Source organism: Hakea prostrata, chromosome 3 (assembly GCF_041222555.1).
Source record: "Hakea prostrata isolate BN-2017 chromosome 3, UWA_Hpros_2, whole genome shotgun sequence".
In the NCBI taxonomy this organism is placed as follows: Eukaryota; Viridiplantae; Streptophyta; class Magnoliopsida; order Proteales; family Proteaceae; genus Hakea; species Hakea prostrata.
The window spans coordinates 8,695,313-8,715,099 of record NC_142602.1 but is presented as its reverse complement, the minus strand read 5'-3'; the positions used below and the strand labels follow the sequence as shown (position 1 = coordinate 8,715,099).

The 19,787-nt window shown below is 37.3% G+C and overlaps 3 protein-coding genes across 6 annotated transcripts; 1 reads left to right on the top strand and 2 right to left on the bottom strand.

Moving 5' to 3' along the window:
• Positions 1-217: 217 nt before the first annotated feature.
• LOC149020620 (RNA-binding (RRM/RBD/RNP motifs) family protein) lies at positions 218-6,071 on the bottom strand. Of its 3 annotated transcripts, none has more exons than XM_089148829.1 (8): positions 5,740-6,071; positions 5,378-5,461; positions 3,898-3,978; positions 3,235-3,374; positions 2,922-3,036; positions 2,734-2,803; positions 1,338-1,400; positions 218-1,252 (listed from the first exon to the last, which is right to left on the bottom strand). In XM_089148829.1, exons 1-8 carry the CDS (start codon positions 5,799-5,801, stop codon positions 1,013-1,015), a joined length of 855 nt encoding a protein of 284 aa, XP_089004955.1. In that variant the 5' UTR covers positions 5,802-6,071; the 3' UTR covers positions 218-1,012. The 3 variants fall into 3 exon arrangements, with proteins under 3 accessions (XP_089004955.1, XP_089004957.1, XP_089004956.1); XM_089148830.1 differs by having other exon boundaries at positions 1,087-1,256; XM_089148831.1 differs by lacking the exon at positions 5,740-6,071 and having other exon boundaries at positions 3,912-3,978.
• Positions 6,072-7,912: 1,841 nt separating this feature from the next.
• On the top strand, positions 7,913-12,734 carry LOC149020619 (phosphoenolpyruvate/phosphate translocator 1, chloroplastic-like). The gene is made up of 9 exons (XM_089148828.1): positions 7,913-8,551; positions 10,261-10,383; positions 10,523-10,675; positions 10,785-10,870; positions 11,017-11,101; positions 11,343-11,462; positions 11,575-11,643; positions 11,976-12,105; positions 12,248-12,734. The coding sequence occupies exons 1-9, from the start codon at positions 8,159-8,161 to the stop codon at positions 12,322-12,324; spliced, it is 1,236 nt and encodes a 411-aa protein (XP_089004954.1). The 5' UTR covers positions 7,913-8,158; the 3' UTR covers positions 12,325-12,734.
• A 401-nt stretch (positions 12,735-13,135) lies between these two features.
• LOC149020618 (DEAD box RNA helicase family protein) lies at positions 13,136-18,154 on the bottom strand. Of its 2 annotated transcripts, none has more exons than XM_089148821.1 (8): positions 17,922-18,154; positions 16,849-17,193; positions 16,559-16,654; positions 16,236-16,304; positions 15,446-15,715; positions 14,413-14,763; positions 13,976-14,253; positions 13,136-13,853 (listed from the first exon to the last, which is right to left on the bottom strand). In XM_089148821.1, exons 2-8 carry the CDS (start codon positions 17,188-17,190, stop codon positions 13,262-13,264), a joined length of 1,998 nt encoding a protein of 665 aa, XP_089004947.1. In that variant the 5' UTR covers positions 17,191-17,193; positions 17,922-18,154; the 3' UTR covers positions 13,136-13,261. The 2 variants fall into 2 exon arrangements, with proteins under 2 accessions (XP_089004947.1, XP_089004948.1); XM_089148822.1 differs by having other exon boundaries at positions 16,559-16,651; positions 17,922-18,152.
• Positions 18,155-19,787: the final 1,633 nt, after the last annotated feature.

Sequence of the window (19,787 nt, the reverse complement as noted above, 5' to 3'; positions counted from 1 at the left end):
CATATCTCATAGAGAGAAAGAAAGGAGGTAACTTGGAAAGAATTCGGTGATTCCAGCAATTAGATCTCACTTGCCATGAAGTTTCAGCAATTTTCCCCAGTATTTCACCAATTCGTCCACAAATCATCGATATTCCTATGACTTTTAGCAAATATCATTTGTGTTGAACCAGACAAATTTCACCAAATTTCGGCCAAAACTTCCTACAGTGCTTGAGACACGGCTGTCCATGTATTAATTACAGCTCGTGGCGAAACCGGCTCCGGATTTCAGAATCTTTACCCATAAGTGCCTCCCTAGAGATTCTGTTCCCGAATTGATTTTTCATAATCACCGGGCTTGGGCAAAGCTTCATCTAATCCGCACGCCAAGGCTCAGGATCTCAAACCAAGTGGGATGGTTGAGTAAACTATATCACTGACACCCCTTACCTGTAGACTAGATTTATTAAATGGGTTCACAGATTGACCAGGCCACCATCTGTCTCGCAGGACAAACACCTCAATGGGAGGTAACTTCGTGAGAGAATTTTTTTAATACATCCTCTAAATAATTGGTGATTCATACCCACTCTTGCTCCCTTTGCATACGATATGGGGCGGTTCCTAACAAATCAGTTGCATTTGATAGTAAGTTATTTATTTATTTATTTTTGCGTAAACCATTTGATAGCAATTTAAACATAATTCTATTTATTTGCAAAGAACATATTTCCTGACTTCAAATATAAAGAAATGAAACCAGGAAACGTCATATTTTATCATTACCCTTTTGCCTTTTATTGGGGGAGGGGTAGAAATGCGACATCATACCAGCTAAAGACTCAGGTCGAGACATTAGACCTACACTGACTAAACTGGACCATATAACGTAACTATGATCAATGAATAAATAAAGAATGGACAAATTGGATGCTAAGGGATTTTGGGGGAAGGAAGATGGGCGTTTTGGGGGGAGGTGTTAAAGGATAAAAATATACACATTAAACTTCCCCGAACACCACCCCCACCCCCTATAAAAGATCTCCGGTGGTAAACATGCATAGAGTGTTACAGGCAAAAACGAAGCTGAACACAGGCCAAGAAGCATAAATAGTGTATGGCTGGTGAATTGAATACCACAAGCAGGAGCAACGCCACCTGTTAGCATTTTTGATAATGCATTTGGTTCTTGATTCATCAAATTCTTCTTCTGTTGTCGATTCGTGGTTTCTTGAGTGCAGATTGGGCATCCAGATGCTTCGTGCTTGATTCTATCTAATACAGAAAAAAGAATTTTAAATTTATAATAATTGCTTAGACAATTACAAGCGAAGGGACACAGTTAGCTTTTCTTACCTGATCAAGCTTTTTCCTGACTAATTGAACCGTCTCATTCATGGATGGGGATGAAAAGTATTCCTGAGATATTGGACAGAAGACCAAACAATAGTTATTTCTAGAAGGCAACATTATGTTAAAAAAAACACCACGCAAAACATGAAGAGTAGTAAAAACATAGCAAGATGACAAATTCAACATTGTTCACACACCAATATGATGTGCTACACCCATGGATGAAAAGTTTCATTATGTGCTAGTAGAAGGTTATACAAAAACGGTGCTGTGACTCTCTTCTGAAAACCCAAAGACGAAATACCCCAAATCTAAAACAAAAAGGTAAAAAGGCATACAGGTACTCCTTCAAACAGGTTGATCCTATGGTCCCAAGTTCTCTACTACCCCTCCAAATCTCAGAAAAAAATCCCATCTGGATTGCCAACAAATATATTAAAGCAGGTCAGCCAATCATCGAAACAGGAAAAAGAATTAAAGATGCAACACTGAGTAATTCCTAGGAGATGCAACTCTATTTATTTTTTATCAACCAAGCAACATAAGGGTTGGGAATTTGGAAGCACAGTAAAAATGTGGAAAAAGAAACGGGTTGGGGAGGGAGAAGGTGATGGGAAATTTAGGTATCCTAGGATATGCAAATTTACTTATTTTTGATAAACCAAGTGAAAATTAACAGTTATATGATAGTAAAAGTTTTTATATGCAGATGGCAACTTGGGATCACTATGAAAAAAGGTGGAAAATAAAATAAAATAAATAAAAGCCTGACTGAGATGCTTTGATAATTTAGGAAAGACCAATTGTCTATATATGCTAGGTTAATCAATATATTGTATCTTTGTTTCTCCTTTTCAGCTAAGGAACATGATAGAAGTGGCAGACACAAGAAAAACTAAATATGCAGAAAACACACTTCAGAGAAAGTGACTACTGAGTTGAGATCTGCTGGAAGGTTGTGATCATTCATTGTGCTACAATTTTGGCATATGTTTGGTCAAGAATTTTCAATTAATTAGCTGTCTTGAATAAAGAGGTCCATACTGATTCAGAAGACGGCATGAAGAGGTATAGGTTCCTGTGTGGTAACTCGAAAGGTGGTTGCTCAGAACTGAAATCAGAGCAATATCAGCCAGGTTATTCACCTAATCTATCAAAATTGCAGTAAAACTGCTGACAGCAGGTTCCATTATTTATGCAGCTCAGAGCAGCCAACCAAGTAGTTTGGTTTAACAAATTTACAGTAAATTACTAAATTTAATGTGTTTTTAAGCTTAACAGGCATGAGTTGGTATTTGCAGTGATCACTCTTCATTGAACAGCCGCATATGAAAGGTACATACCTTAGAGGAAAAAGAAGAATGAAGCTACCATTGGTAAAAGAAGGAAAGCCATGTACCTGGTTAGATGAAACCATCAGAGGGGGTGGATCATTCATGTGGCTTGACTCTTTTGATTCAGCATGCTCCCTATAAGTAGAGATATTTTTTGGGGGTGGGGCGAATGAGGTTAGTCCCATTCCATATCAAACCACTAACAAATAATCCAATTGAAAATACTAAAAAAGATTTAAACATAATATACTACCTTTCTTCAGATATCATTTTATGGGGAAGAGAATTGGATGGTGGTGGAGCCGAAGACACAAAAGACTGACTGACAACACCTTGATTATCAGATGTAAGCCCTTTAGTTCTTCCTGCTGTGATAAGGAGGATCATATGAGTAAGATGGGACTTCAAAAGAACAACACCAGCATAGAAATTTAGGTTGGCTATCAAAGATCCTGCCACCCCCCCAACCGACCCTATAAAAAAATAAAAAATAAAAAGCCACACCCCAAGTCCTATGCCAACATTTGCACTTACTTTCATGTGTATCATTCGGAAAAGACACTTACGTTTTAATCGGGCAAAAACTTCCTTTCTCCGGCCTTCTAGTTTTTCCTTTGTGTCAGAAAGGCTCTCAAAATTAGGAGCATAAGAGACATGCAGTTTATTCCCATAGAAAACAAACTCATCCAGTTTCCGCTTTGCAAACCTATGAATGAAACCAAACAGTTCAAACATATGAAACTGAGAAATCATACATTATTATTTTGTACATGTATTTTGTAAGTGAAAATGTACTACAAAAATTAAGCACTCTAATGAAGTTGTCAAGGAAGGGTGACCCAAGGCAGTGGAGTGTTGCTAATGTAGTCCTAGAATTTGATAATCAAACCAGAAGCCACAAACCAGTTTAGCAAAGGTAAATTTCATTAGGGTTAAAACAGAAAGAAATAACTAATTTAGGGTTAAGGTATGTAACATTATTTCAAAGTTCAGTGTTAGGCACTATTAGATTTACTATTTGAGAACCAAAATAAGCACACCAGTTATGTATAATGCTATATCAGCATAGTTGTCACACTGTAGGTGACCCAAGGCATTAATGGGAGGCCCTGATTGCAAGAGAAATCGTCTAGGCAATCAGGCACCTGGATGCCAAGGCAACACCTAGACAACCATGTCACATGGGTAAACAACTACATCTATAAAAAAGACAAATTATTGTGAATCACCTGGCATTGCTGACCTGCACAAATTTGATCCAGTAAACATCCGTAAATGGTTCACAGTCTTCTTCATCCATAGGCTTGCAACTAACGAAGGCAAAGGAAAAAGATAAAGAATTTTCAATACAATATAAGCAAATACAAGAAAGAAATATCTCAATAATTATTACAGATGTATCCTAAAAGATTAGTGGCAAAAAGAAAATCAACAATCACCAAATAATGAATCAAACGCAAATGGGCAAATGAATTCCAGAAGCAATGCATGAATTAGGATTATAAGCAAAAGGAAATCAAGGTCTATGCTCAGGTATGAACTAGGTATACAGGATGAGTTTAAGAGTTGACAACAAAGAGCTAGGAGTGAACGGACAATACCATAAACAATAACTGCAGAGAGGTGCTAGGATATGAAGACCAAAATTGGGATTCCTGGGTTTGTTTGAAGAATCTAATAAGATTAAACAAAGAAAAACGCTTATGGATTCAATCTGACAAAATTGTATATTTCACAAAGCTACCGACAACAGGAGTACACAACTGGCAAAACAGAGTTTTCAATATATACCTAACCACAATTCTGATCACTCCCAAAATATTAACAATACCATGTCTCCCAAGGTCCTCCAACACTTCAAAGTTTGGCTCCAACATATTTAGTTGGAGAGGGAGATGAGATATGGGAGGAAAGAAAGTAAAACATGGTTCCACATTTAGAAACTTTCATTTAATATTGACATCAATAAAGTAGATAGTCATCACCAATGACATATCCTCTACTCATCAGATGAACAGCATAGGCCAGAATGCATAAACTAACAACCTCATGAAAATAGTAACTGTGGACAGGGCAGAAATGAAAAACTAGCAGCAACTATCAAGCCACTGGTTAGATTGGACCTCAATTAACATTGGCAACAAAGTCAAGATAGGAAACCCCCTCGCCAGCTCCTTACAACTTGGTCAGTATACCTTTGAAAAGGATACTTAATCCTTTAAAGAGACTAGGCACTCTAGGACTGGAACTTCTTGGACTTCCTACACTGGTATGTCTTCAATTCTTCATTATATCCTTGGTCAATGAGAAATACAACCCGAACACCACATGATCAATGAGGTTCAGGTGCTAAAACAACAGGACTGTCTGATGATCAAAGCATAGAGCAAGGGAAGGACCTTTGATGTAAGGGGCAGAAGAGGAAGATGGAAGAAAACAGGGATCCCTCTATTGATTCAGAAATAATGCTAATAAGTTAGCAATCTGTGTTCATGCTTTCAGCATCACAGTTACCATCCGCAAGCTGGAATGTCTTATTAGCGGGCTAACAGTGTGAGAAGTGGAATGTATAATGATGTGTATAAAAATTGACATAAAATTTAAGAATGATCTTACTATGACAATAATTTTAGCACCATAAACCATAGAAGGCATTTGACATTACCGTTGTAACAATTGCCATAATCTATATAAAAAGGAAGAACTTACTCTTCTATCTCCCCATACGATCCGAACAATTTCGACAGCTCGTCGCCGCATCCTAGTGCTGGTACATTCCTAACTATAAGATACCTGCCAAATATTGAATACGGAAAAGACAAAAAAATGAAGAAGAAGAAAAAACCAAACTGGTTAGGGTTAAATCAACTGATGCAGTGAACAAATGATTGAGTATTGTTCGTGAATAAAAAAAGAAGATCAAACAACTAAAGCGAAGATTAGGGTTAGTGTAGTAAAAGTAGTTCGAAGCTCTGAATCCGTGACTTCGATTTGAGTAAGAATTCTCAAACTGAAAATAAAAAAAGTAAAGCCAAAATTTCCGGTGAAGGGAGAAAGAGCGAGAAGAAAACCTTGATTCATCGCAGACTGTATAAACGCGAACGGCGGGAAGCTCGTCTTTGCTTCGCGGCATTGCTTCACATGGAGGGAACGGTTTGAAGTTTGAACACGGACTGGAACTTCTCTGGCTTCAGCCCTTTCCCTTTTTTTTTTTTTCTTTACTTTCGCCTACTTCGAGTTTAACAAAAATAACCGCTTCCTTTTTAATTTTTATTAAAAGCGATTATTTCCCCTAAATCTCCATTCTCCCAGTCCTCACTCCTCAATGTTTGCTTGTAATTTACCAGATTCACCCTTCAGAATTTCTTTTTAAATTTCTTTAAAATAAAAATAACAAAGTCAATCAGACGGTACAGTATTATCAAATTCCTCGTTGAAAATTAAAGATGACGTAGGGAAAGAAAAAAAAAAATTAAATATATGATTTTAAAATATAGACAAATTATATATAAACCCTTTGCGTTTTTTAATCCAATTATATCCATTATTCTTGAAATAAAAAATCAAATACAGATTCCATCTTATAGCTTAAGGGCCTATTTGGTTACATGAATCTAGAGATTTCAAATCTCTAGATTTATGAATCTGATAATTATACCCCGTTTAGTTGTAAAAAATCTCTAGATTCGCCTTTTGTAGATTTATGAGTAAAAGGTTGAAACCCAAGATTTCAAAAAAGCTATACATTTGCACATTCACAAAAATCATGTCGATCAAATAGTTTTTTAGAATGAATCCACAGATTTCATTCCACAACTAAACATTTAATTTTATAAATTATGATCCATAGATTTGAAATCTCCATACTCATGTAGCAAAATAAGTAATTTATACCTTTCAATTCTTAGTAGTAAAGAGGCATCTGTATTTATTATTTTTATAATGATAATTGATTACAAACATAGGAATCTATATATAATTTATTTTTAGACTTTTATTTTATAAAAACATCGATTCAATGTTTCAATTAAATTAACTAAAATCAATTTTAGATTTATTGAATTAGTCAAAATAATCAATTTTCTTTTCGTTTAGACATTTTTACCCTAAGACTAGTTATACACTTATACTATCACATATCACATAGGCATCCAAACCCAAGAAACCCCACCTATATTTTTCTGTTTTTTTTCTTCTTGTGTTGCTATCTTGTATCTAAACCCCACCTGTTTTGGTTAGTTTTATAAATTTAAAGTTGGTATTAATTTGTTTTGTTATTTGAAATAGCTATTTTATAAGATGAAAATTAAAAAAATAGTTAATCATGTAATTTCTCGAGAAAAAAAACTCGGCTGAATTCTCCACTGAAGTTGGAAAAGAGCCCAATCTCAATTCTTGACACTCTTATGAAAGTGATATCTAAACTAACCATATACACACACTCTATTGGTTGTTTATACATATATATTTTAATATTTTTCATCACACAATTATAATGAAATTCAGGTGGGATCCACTAGAGTCATGCCTCTCTTCTCACTCACTCTCTCTAGAGGTTTGTGTTTTTTGGTTCCAATATTTTTTCATCACACAATTGGAATGAAATTCTAGTGGAATCCACTAAAGTCTAACCTATGATTCATTTTATTAGCATTCAAATATCGCCTTACCCCTATTTATGGGAATGATAATATATTATAGACCCTAACAATGGTATATTAATCTCTAATAAACCCCTATTTTGTGTTAGATAAGGGAAGGGCAATACTCTACCCAAACAGTTAACAACATCAATAAGCTTTGTTCCTAACCAAATGGGTATACCAACTAAATTTGTTCAAGGCCATGCTAAATACAAGGCGTAAGCTATGCATATCTTTTATCACCATTTATCTTAAGGTTATCTTAGGTCTATCCCTTATTCTTCTAGTTCATTCAATATGGATCATATCATTTTTCCGTTTATGGATATTTATAGGTCTCTGTTGAAAATAATTGTGTCACATCAAACGACTCTCTCGAAACAACTCCCAAATAAATTTTAATATGATCATTATTTATCTTATTCTTTTTAGTTTTGTCACTCATCTATCTTAGCATTTTTATTTCTATTACGTCAAGTTTATCTGTACGAAAAAAAAAATAAATCCCCCGGAGAGATTCTTTGAAATGTCACATTAAGGAATCATCAAGAAGAGCTTACTTTCTCGATCGAAGGTTTTGACACAACTAACTGCAGTTATAGTGTCATCTTCCATTCGAGTCACCTTACTAAAACCTTTTTTAACTCTTAATATATTATTTTCTGAGTCAATTTGATGGCTAATGAGGAAGTCAGGTTTGGCAGCTCGCCTTGATCTCCATAAGTAATTAAGGTTTATTTGGATTTTGCTATAAAGAGCAAGAACCAAGATCACCACTGCTTCGCGGTCTCTAATAGGTGAATGCATATATATATGTTCTGTCTGTCCATTATCGGAGAGGAAGAAAATGGTGACCTCTGCTTTCGTTCTCTCTCCTACAACAACGGTTATCAATACCAGTAGACTTACAAATCGGAGCTCCTACCTTAAATTTGATCCGATTTCGCTCTATGTTTCGAAGAAATCGTTTGATCTCAACCTCATCCATGGAGACTCTGGCTTGGCCGCTCACAGATCGTCGCCACTTTGTTCGTCATCGCGTTTCAGCTACTGGATTTCTGATCCTTCATTCGGCTTCGATCGTCGTCGTCGGAGGGACTTTCAAGTGGAAGCTGCTTCGATTCCCAAAACTGCCGACGAAAGCACAAAATCGAGCAGTTTGATCCAAACGTTAGAGATCGGTGTTATGTTCGGCCTCTGGACTCTTTTCAATATCTATTTCAACATCTACAACAAACAGGTTTGCTTTCTTCTCCTCTCAATCATTGATCATGAACTTCTTCATTAACAATAAATTTGCGTTATAATTAGGACTCTAACCTTATCACATCATTATGACTGAAACAACTCATATTTTCTTGTTTGGAGAATAGGAAAGTAATATTCTCTTTTCACCCAAAAAGAAAAATCACCTCCTTAGTCCCACGGTCCCACCCGCTCTTGGATTTCTTATAGTCATGTTTGGCTACTCGTCTTGTTTTCGCGTTCCGCACTTAATTTAAGTTTCAGGAGGTTGGAAAGTAGAATCCGGCCCTACTCGATGGCCAGGTTCATTCACGATTCATTAATGATCGTCGGCGGCTTTTAATTATCCTTGTTAGCGAACGTGGTGACTGGTGAGTCAAATGTCTAAATTTTTTAGTAATCTGTTTTGTGATGTGAATATCCCACATATTCATAAACTATGATTTACCAAAAGCAAAATTTATGACGAAGGTAGACAGGTTATTTGACTTATTTCCTCTCTCTCCTGATATGTCGCTTTCTTTATGTTGCTTTTGATGGGGTAGAATAGTATTTTCGACGTGGCTCGAGATCATTATCTCATTTGAGAGAATATTTCTCCAGAGAAGTAGGGTTCTCTCACACACTCTGTTTTTAGTATTTGGAATCTGCATTTGCCTTTTTTTTTTTTCATTCATACTTTATTATATTTTCAAGAAAAGATCGTTCATGTGTTAAAAACTTAAAATATTTTTAAGGCGCTTTCATGCGTTTATGATGACGTGGAGGATAAAAAAAAATTTCTATCAAGAAAAAAAAAAAATTTTGAGTTGGAAAGGGCCGAAAGGCGTTGAAAATTGAAATAATAATAAGTGAATTACATTTCATTTGACATTTTTTTTGGTAATTCATTTGACATATTTTTTGGTAAAATTCATTTGACATATTTAGTAATGGCAAATTTTCAGCGCCGGCCCTGAGACTGAGTATATTTAAAATTAATAATTTTTTGAGTTATTCAGTTTATTAAAATATATTAAAAGGACAAAGAATTGTTTTAAAAGAAAAATCTCGTGCTTTATTTGTTTGTTTGTTTCTCTACTTTTATAACTTTTTTCTCTACTGACTTATAAATTTTCATAAAATTTTAAAAATATGGTTCATATATATAGTGTTTTTAAACTTAGTAAATGTAAATAATATTAGAATAGATATGAAAAGAAAATTACAGAGATCAACAGTGTTAGTATTAGAAGGTTTGACTGATAAATTAGATACATCCAGGAGTGATTAATATTAATATTAGGTAATTCAGGGTTGGAATTGAAAATTTCACTTTATTAAATTAGAATATACACATTTTTAAAAACTGAGTTGAGATCCTCTCAACCAAGACAAGGTGTTTGCCCACCCCCTTGCCCTCTAGGTTAGGCTGCCTGTCTATGGCAGGCGCGCCCATCCCAAGGGACAGGTGGATGAGCAAATGACCTGCCCGTGTTGCTGCGATGTTTGAGGTGTGGAGCAAACTGATCCAGCTTTTGTCTTTGAGCTAGTCATGAAATGTCATTTTTAGTTTTGTTTTAGCGAATGAGAAGTAGGGTGGAGAGGATCTGGACTCTGAAACCAGAACTTAACCTATTAGGCCCTTTGATCTAGTTGCCATTTGTTCTCTTAAGGGGGCAAAAGAGAGTGGAATTATACTAATTAATTTACCCATTTGTGCAGGTTCTGAAGGTTTATCCGTTCCCAGTAACTGTCTCCACCTTTCAATTCTTTGCAGGGACTGTGCTTGTCATTTTGATGTGGGCATTTAATCTCTATAAGAGACCAAAAGTTAGTGGTTCACAGGTATATCGTTATTGTATCAAATTATCACTCATATGGTCAGATGGACTAAGTAGTATCTTTGATTATTCTACCCCCAAAAAAAAAACTAGTACCTTGATTCTGATATATCTTTTGTGAATTCCCATTTCCCATTTCACAGCTTTTAGCAATCATACCTTTGGCCTTAGTGCATTCGTTAGGAAACCTTTTCACCAACATGAGTCTTGGAAAGGTTGCTGTTTCTTTTACACACACAATCAAAGCTATGGAGCCATTTTTCACAGTTCTTCTCTCTCTGTTGTTTCTTGGGGAGGTAAAGATTATATTCTTTGTGGAACATCATATTTTGGTTATCTTGTTCAATTGAACGTATTCATAAGTTGTTTTCTCATTCTTACTCTATCATTATTTTTTCAATGCAGAATCCCAGTGTCTGGGTTGTGGCTTCCCTAGTACCAATTGTTGGTGGTGTAGCATTGGCATCTCTAACTGAAGTCTCTTTTAATTGGTAAAACTGTTTTATCTTATCTTGGCAACATACTAGCGTGTATGTCTTCCTGCGTCAAAGCATTCCTTCTACAGTACTTCAATTTTGAGTTAAAGAATTGTTTCTCAGACATTGTAGAATGATTATGACCCCTCTTGGTGAAACAGGGCTGGGTTTTGGAGTGCAATGGCTTCCAACATTACTAACCAATCACGAAATGTCCTCAGCAAAAAAGTCATGGTTAAGAAAGAGGTACTTATATCTATCCAAGACTCTGGTCACTATCCCAATTTTCTTTTTCTTAGTTAAGCACCAGAACACCAGTTACTGCTGCTGTGTTTGTTCATTGAGAAAATCCTGCATGCTTTGCCTTGACTAATGACGCAGAAACAATCCCATTGGCCACATTTCCCTTGTTTCTCATTTTCGGCATTGCATTTTTAGCTTGCTCAATTTGGACTTGTCCTTTAATCTGATATCCATTCTTAAACAGGAATCCATCGACAATATCACTCTTTTCTCAATAATAACGATCATGTCTTTTATCATGTGTCTTCCTCTGACTCTCATCATGGAAGGTGTTAAGTTCACTCCTGCATCCATGCAGGCTGCTGTGAGTACTCTTTAGAAACGGGGATCTGCTATAAATTTATTTATGTTGTCACTTCCCTCTCTGACGGCATCTCATCTAAAATGGATTCTATATCTATATTTTGGCATCATAGGGCTTGAACGTTAGAGAGGTGTGCCTAAGGTCACTACTTGCTGGTCTCTGTTACCATGCTTATCAACAGGTGAGTTCTTCCATGGTTTGCAGCTTTTGTCTATATTCCTAGTCAGGTGGCCCAACTAAGTGTTACTGCTTTTCATTTGCTAATGTTAGTCTGCATCTGACGGCAAACTTCTGAATATGATAGAATATTAAATCCCAGTAGCAACATGCTCTACTCATCGTATGCCTTTTCCTTATACCCAAAAAAAAGTATGCCTTTTCTTCTTGAGTTTTATATTTTTTGGTAGAAATGATGTTGTTAGTTTTCCCCCCAAAGATTACTTAGGCAAAGCTAATTTCAAAATCATGTTTGTACTTTTTTGAGAACTCAGTATAAATGTTCAATTTTGGCAGGTTGCTTATATGATATTGGAGAGAGTGTCCCCTGTTACCCACGCTGTGGGCAACTGTGTGAAGAGGGTTGTGGTCATTGTGAGCGCAGTCCTGTTCTTCCAGACTCCAGTCTCTCCCATCAATTCTCTTGGTAAAACCCCCTATATTCAGAAATGCTTTACGTTTCTTCGTTTTGAACCCCCGACCCCCTTCTTTATGTGTGGTTGAATTTGATTCCCTCTGCTAGCGTCTCCCAACTCCCTTTTCTCTGAAGCAGCTGGCTTTGATTGCAGGAACTGGTGTGGCTCTTGCAGGAGTCTTCCTGTACTCCAGGGTCACGCAGATAAAACCAAAGCGAAAAGCAGCTTAAATTCATAGGAGATGGAAAATATGAGCAACCACCACATGTAGGGAACGAAATCTTCCATCATAGTTAATTTAGCTGGGCCTGGAAGAAGAATGTTTCTTGTCGAAACTTTCATTCTTTCACAGCTGGATCAGGAGCCGAAAAGACTTTGTAGATGAACTCAATACCTCTCCCATATGTCATCCTTGGCACATGCAGTCTTGGCGTTTACATGACAGCAACAAAATAATGGTGTCTCATGCAGGGCATCGTCCTTGAGGCCTTCAGGGTTTTTCATCAAGGTGGCAGTGATCATTTCGTGTCACACCACATCTAGTTGCAAAAACAGCACGTTGCCCTTGATCACATAGTGCTCTTTTCTCCGAACCCAAAGCTTTGTGTGTGACGGTGTATTAATGACCTCATTCGTGCAACGCTAGGCGTAAAAACAAAACAAATAAAAGAGAAGATGAATGCCTCAAAATTAAATTCCGAAGATGCGAAAACAATATGATGCTAAAAGCCTAAAAGGTGGTCGATGGTGATTTCCAGTATCAACAGATGGGATAATCATTAATCTCTATTCACAGAAGAAAAAAATAAACAAGTACATGAGCTATATAAGAGTAAGCCCAGTTTCAGGCCACCCTCGCCTGCTTTCCTAGTGTTTACACTGATGAGCATCTATTTTCAGATACTACCTAATACGAACAAATATTACCCAGAATCTTCATTCCCAAAAGATCATCAGCAAAGCAACCAAAGAGAGGATACATGACCAAAAAAAACATAAAGACCCCCCCCCCCCCACCCTCCCGATCCCCCTACAAAAAAGAATTAAGAGGGATCACAAAATGCCAGCCATAGGCATACACAACTACCCCTTGGTACTAAACTAGGTATTAATTTAAGGTAAGAGAACAAAAGGTGAATCTCCTAAAGATTTATCATCTCTGCAGGATCAACTCCAGCCACCATCATCCCTAACCCCCCCATAATCTTCTTCTACCCTGAATGAAGAGTTGCCATTACCTCTCCCACCAGATGGTGATTGTGATTTTTCACGACACTGATTCTCACTGCATACAGGCAATGAACGATCCTGTTTCACAGATCCTTGTCCATTCACCCCACAAGCTTGGGCATGACTCCACATAGGTGGGCTACGGCTTCTGCTTCTGTTGAGGCCCCAACTAGATTCGCCTGGGCTTCTCTCCGACATGCCTGAAGATGGAGGGCCCCCTATGTTACCCCTTCCACCAAAGCTGAAGTCATTGCGTCCACCCCGGCCTCCATCCCGCCCACCTGATCCAGAGGACCCCCACTGACGTCGATACCCGCCCATGCAGCCACTGCGTGAAGCCATGTCACGGATCTCTGGTGGAACTCTTTGACTTGCTCCCTCCAAAATCTTGACAAGATCTGCCGCGTGCTTTGTGTCTTGTTCACCTAAGAATGTGTAAGCCACTCCAGTGGCCCCAGCTCTTCCAGTCCTTCCAATCCTGTGTACATAATCTTCAATTCCAGTGGGGAAATCGTAATTGATGACCACCCTACATGATTGTGTTGCCACAATAAACTTTAATTATCACTATCAACCATTGATAAAAAAACCAAGAATTTGAACTCATGAATTAACACGATACAGTAATCCACAAATTGGGTAATTATCCACCTGATATCTTTAACATCCAAGCCCCGAGCAGCAACATCAGTCGCTACAAGGATAGGAGATCTCCCACTCCGGAACTGGTTTAATACATGATCCCTCTCACCCTGAGATTTGTCTCCATGAATAGCAGCAGCTCCAAACTGGCGGGCTACTGTAACAGCTAGCTGGTCACACATCTTCTTGGTCGAGCAGAATACAATACATTTAGATCCAGGTTCCTGTGACCGTAAAATCTGCTCCAACCGCCTTTGCTTCTCCGTACGTGCTACCACTTCAACATACTGCAGAACAACAAAATATTTGATTGCAAAACAACTCACCAAAAAAACATAGATATAAAGCAGAAACTCTCCAGAACAATACTGAGTACGGAAGACCATGGGAGATGCAATACAAATATTGATAGAAAAATAGAAACAGAAAAGTTAGTTTGAACCAACCTGAGTGATGGATTTATTGGCAACAAGCTCATCAATGTTGCCGATGTTAACCTGGACTGGGTTCACAAGTAAATCTGATGCAATTTTACGGACCTCCTTTGGCCATGTTGCAGTGTACATGAGGGTTTGTCGATGTGCAGGTACCTCATTAACAATCTTTCGTATCTGGGGTTCAAAACCCATGTCTAGCATACGGTCTGCCTCATCAAGCACCATGTATGAAACTTGGCGCAGACTAATTCTCTTCATTTGCAGAATATCATTCAGACGGCCAGGAGTAGCAACCACAATATCTGCTCCTTGGTCCAGATCCTTCAGCTGGGGACCTTTTGGAGCACCTCCATATAAACACTTCATCCACAAAAAGACATGATACATAATTCAGCATCCAACAAAGAATAGGTATCCAAATTCCTTAATGATCTGCGTATTTAGGTTACTTCAATGAAGATCTTGCAACACATTAGAAAATGGAAAGGAATGCATAATAACAAACATGCCATGCAAGAAAACGAATAGGTATACCAACTACTAAATGATATGTGTATTTAGGTTACTTCAATGAAGATCTTGCAACACATTAGAAAAGGGCCAGGAATGCATAATAACAAACATGCCATGCAAGAAAAAGAGGTGGGGGACCCATATATTAAAAAAAAGAAAAGTAATCTGAGCGGTGCTAAATGACATTATATGGCTCATCATGGATTAAGCAAATAAATAACCTCCACTGATAACCCTCTGAGCCTCACTCCTATACTTAATGCAAGAAGCATGGTCCATGAATTCATCAATCTGTGGAAACAAGTGTTTTAGTCTTAAAGAGACATGTGAATTTCATACTCATAAAATTTTTGGGAGCTAAAACTGAGATGATGAGGATAAAAAAATAAAAAATAAAAAGAAAGAGAGGGGGTGAGGTGTTGGGAGGGGTATATTATGCCAAGAAATGTCTAGAAATAGAATATTTTCAGAAGGGAAAAAAGGAGGTGAGGGAGCATAAAAAAACCAATCAAGATGAGAAGTAACAAACCGTGCACGAGATTCTTGATGATTTGCCAAACTTCACAACTTCATCTAGTATCTGTGTAGCCAATTCCCTAGTTGGTGAGAGTACCAAAACAGTGGGACCCAACTTAGCATTCTTGTGGGAGCGTCTGAGATGAATGAACCCTGGAACTAGGTAGCCCAAGGTTTTCCCCGAACCCGTCTTGGCAACAGCTACAATATCACGACTTTGAAGAGCGATAGGCCATGTCTGGGCCTGAATTGGGGTTGGTGCACCGAACCCAGCCTGCCGTATCTGGGAAAGAAAAAACCAGCAACCCCAATGAGGAGAGTCTATTCTTTTTTTCCTTTTCTTTGGGGGTTTTTTTTTTTTTTTTTGGGGGGGGGGGGGGGTTGTGAAATTAACAGGAGGACTAGGTAATGCTAGAAGTGCTATCCTGCATATGCAGACAGCTGCCACTTGCTGATGCAAGCTGGAGCAGAAGAAAGAGGCCTTCTTCTGTTCAAACCAAGTGGCAGACTGAACTATCACCTGGCAGCCAGACCATGACTGAATGATATGGAAAGCACTTCTCAGTTGGTCTACCATATAAGGATGCTCCAACTACTGCAAGCCCCAGACAACAAGGGCAGCACAGCGTACGACATTAGCTCCTCCCTGGAGCAAATATCGCACCTGCGACAAAAAAGAAACAGATGGAGAAATGCACATGAGTCTGAATGTTAGGAAATAAAGCTGAGAAAACTTACAAGAGGTTGCAAAACATTTGCATGAAGAGGAAAGAAACATTAAATGAAGTATAATAAAATAATACCTCTTTAAGAATCTCTGCAGGAAAACCAATAGATTCAAATGATGTATAGGGTGCAGGCACATTATCTCCCTGAAAGAAAATTCAAAAAGAAACAGATAATTAACAGCAAAGACAACACTATAGAGCAACAAGTCTAGGCATCATTCTGCTAACTAAACCTAGCAATTATAGATTTGTCCAGTTAGCCAGCTATTTTTGGAAAGCTATTTTTATTGCAAACATGGCAATTGCAGATTTTTTTTTTAAATTAACAACGTGATGATATGGCCACAATAACAATAGTCGCTACATTCAACAAATACAAAAGGCTACATGATACCCACAGAAACAGTTATTTCATGGCGTTGGCGATAAGACTCTGCTGACGAACCACCGACCCCTGTATCTGAAGAAAATGCACTGCCAACTTTTGAACTCTGCTAAAGAAAATGAAAATGCAAAATAAATGCAATATTCACAGTATTCAATAAATATAGACAAAACAAATTACTTTACAAGATGAAAAACTTATTACTTAACGAACAAGAGTAAAATAATTTCATCTTAGTTAGCAATTTTTTATACAAGTACCCCACCAAGTTCAATATAGTGCAAATTGAATTAAGAGAAAAACCTGAGTAATTATTGACTCAGGAGATGTTGCAAGTGCTGACCCAACAACAGCATTTCCATGGTATTGCATATCTTCTTTACAACTATTATTATGACATCGTCCAGGCGCAGACTGCTGAGTTTGGACTGAGGTACTTGTTGGGGCAGATGAAGGCTTCTGCAGCACATGCAGGTCAGTATCTGGAGGCGAGGAAGCAACAGGCTTTTCATACTGTGTGACATTGGTCTCTGGATTCCAAAAGTAAAGATTCCCAGTGCTCCCATCAACAAGACCTCTCCATGGCTTTGGAAGCGTTGGGTCCAGAGGTGCATAACGTGGACCAGTGGATGCAGTAGCGGCCATAACCTATTGATAAACAATAGAATTTCAAAATTTGGTAAAGCTAAACAACCAAGCTCTTTGAAGAAAAATAGAAAAGATGTTCGGAGACCCCCTCAGTAAAAAACTTCATGCAAATCTGCAGATATATAGTAGCAAAACACGATATAAAACAAGGTGTAATGCAATCATTTCCGCAGGATGGAAACTGCAACTGTCTAATAATAGACAAAAGCTACTTAAAACCGTCAACATTCGGCAAAATCCCAACATCTAGTCCATGATTTAGAATGCCAACAAATAATCAAACAAGCAGACAAAAGGAATGGCTCAGCAATTTTTTTAAAATGTCACACTATAAAAGCTTTAGCGAATAAAACATGCAACAAGTGTAAGATAGAAAAGGAGAAGAGGAGGGAAAAGCATCCATCAGCGGAATAAAAAATGCATTACCAGAACTAACATGTAACAATTAATCGGTGACCAGAAAATTTTAAAGAACAGAACTGTTTTTGACATAGTAACCCTAAACCATCACCCAAAATCGAATTTCTAAGGCCAGCCGTACAGCCACTCCAAGAGATTCCAACGCGTAAGCAGACCCTGAGTTCCAAAACCACAAAAAAACCAACAATAACAACGGAAACGATAACAAGATTGGCAACAATGTAGATGACAACGAAACGATCAACCATATCCAGTGAACTTTAGCTACATTCTCCATGTGAACTTGTTTAGTTGGCTCTTAGGGTTACCTGAAACGCGTAACCTTGCGTCCTTTTCCGATGCAGAGGCGTCAGCTTAAGAACTCACCTGTGGAGAAGCCTTGATGCGTCTCTCCAGCGTTCTCTACCCTTTCCTAAATAAAGGAGCAGCGAACGTTTCAGAAAAGCATCTTACGAGAAAGAAAAAAAGACGCCCCAGAAAAGCGCGAAGCATGAGATGATCCCAAGAAAATGGCGTCGATGTTTATATAGTGAGTTGGTAAAATGAATATAAATGCTCAAATATTTTGCTAATCGTGGGTTAGTAAAACGGTTAAAGGCCTAATCTCTACGAGAAAGTTTTGGTTACACCCATTTGACAGGCATTAATATTTTCATTCTCATTCCAAGATATTTTAAAATCTCTTAATCCAAAAATAAACAAATAAAATATTTAACTCTAGTTTACTCTGGTTATGCTTGTGCTCCACTAGTCAGAATTAACTCTGGTCAGGGCCGTCAGGCATCAAGAAGGGCTGCCCAAAATCTCTGACACATATAACACACCTAAAAATTTAAAATCAAAATTGCAAAGAACGTCAATCGGAACGTTACAATCATACTAATCAACAGTGTATGGCTATCCCTGTTTTATTAATTCTAGGAAAATTTCTACTAGTTCAATGCGGGGGTAATAAGACCCATACTTTTCAGTGGAGGGAAAATAAAAATTTCAATTACTTGTCAATACAAAGTTGGTCGACAAAGCTCCTTTTGAGGATGTAATCAAGGTGCGCGCAAGCTGGTCCGGATGAACCTCAAACACCAAAAAAAAAATATATTAACAAAATTTCATGTGAGTATTGCAAGCTGGTTCGGATGAACCTCAAACACAAAATAAAATAATAGCAAAACTCACGTGGGTATTTGTTTGTAGGAAATTTCTGTAAAAATTTTATTAGGGCTTGTTTGATTATATGAATCCGGAGATTTGAAATCTCTGAATTCATGATCTAAGATTTATACCTGTTTGGTTGTGAAAATCTCTAGATTCTTGAAGTCTAAAAATTCATCTTTTTACGACTAAAATTTACTGTGGGTTGTGAAATCTCTAGATTCTTGAAGTCTAGAAATTCATCTTTTTACACTAAAAACGTGAATTTATGGATAGAGATTTCATTGCTACTATAAAAGCGCTAAATATTTACGCATTCACAAGAATCATGTCGATCAAATAGTTTTTTAGGATGAAACCACAGATTTCATTCCCCAACCAAATAATTAATTTTATGAATTATGACTCTATAGATTTGAAATCTCCAGACTCATGTAACCAAACAGACCCGTTAATATACTGGAATGGAATTTTGGTTTTTTTTCTTCTTCAATTCAGTATATGTTTTTCTTTTTTATTTATTTAAATTAGTTTCATAGTTTTTTTTATGAATTTAAAATAACTTTTTGCAGAGAAGAACGAGAGAGAAAAAATACACTCACTAATTTCACAATATATATATATATATATGTATGGATTAATAAAAGCATCTCCTCTGAGTTGTTTCACACATGAAATTCGAAACTGATTTGATCAGATACTTATGGCAGAACGGAAACAAAACATAGTTTACCCAGAAAAGCCACAGGAAACCATCTGATTTTAATTTCATAAATATCTTTCACGGTTTGATTTGATTTCATAAATATCACCGGTCATACTTCAAATGTATTTTCTACAGCTATCACTACACCACCTCAGCAAAATATGCTAATCCAATAATCAACATCCAACCTTGAATCTTGAGCTCACTGTAAAGTGTAAACTACTAATTACTAGATCGACGTTTCCCTAGGTTGACGCAAGTCGCAACCACAGCCATATAATGTACAGGATCAAAGAAGTTGAAAGTACATTCTCTA

What these genes read in the sequence shown, in the direction of transcription:
- LOC149020618 (XM_089148821.1), bottom strand. Translation starts at nt 17,190, where the DNA reads ATGGCCGCTACTGCATCCACTGGTCCACGTTATGCACCTCTGGACCCA. An exon ending in GCCATGAAATAACTGTTTCT is followed by an intron (nt 16,305 to 16,558) that starts GTGGGTATCATG and finishes ATTTTCTTTCAG; the next exon opens with GGAGATAATGTGCCTGCACC. An exon ending in TTGGATGTTAAAGATATCAG is followed by an intron (nt 13,854 to 13,975) that starts GTGGATAATTAC and finishes ACAATCATGTAG; the next exon opens with GGTGGTCATCAATTACGATT.
- LOC149020619 (XM_089148828.1), top strand. Translation starts at nt 8,159, where the DNA reads ATGGTGACCTCTGCTTTCGTTCTCTCTCCTACAACAACGGTTATCAAT. An exon ending in TCAACATCTACAACAAACAG is followed by an intron (nt 8,552 to 10,260) that starts GTTTGCTTTCTT and finishes CCATTTGTGCAG; the next exon opens with GTTCTGAAGGTTTATCCGTT. An exon ending in CAAAAGTTAGTGGTTCACAG is followed by an intron (nt 10,384 to 10,522) that starts GTATATCGTTAT and finishes CCCATTTCACAG; the next exon opens with CTTTTAGCAATCATACCTTT.
- LOC149020620 (XM_089148829.1), bottom strand. Translation starts at nt 5,801, where the DNA reads ATGCCGCGAAGCAAAGACGAGCTTCCCGCCGTTCGCGTTTATACAGTC. An exon ending in TCGTATGGGGAGATAGAAGA is followed by an intron (nt 3,979 to 5,377) that starts GTAAGTTCTTCC and finishes TGCCTTCGTTAG; the next exon opens with TTGCAAGCCTATGGATGAAG. An exon ending in TCAGGAAAAAGCTTGATCAG is followed by an intron (nt 1,253 to 1,337) that starts GTAAGAAAAGCT and finishes TGTATTAGATAG; the next exon opens with AATCAAGCACGAAGCATCTG.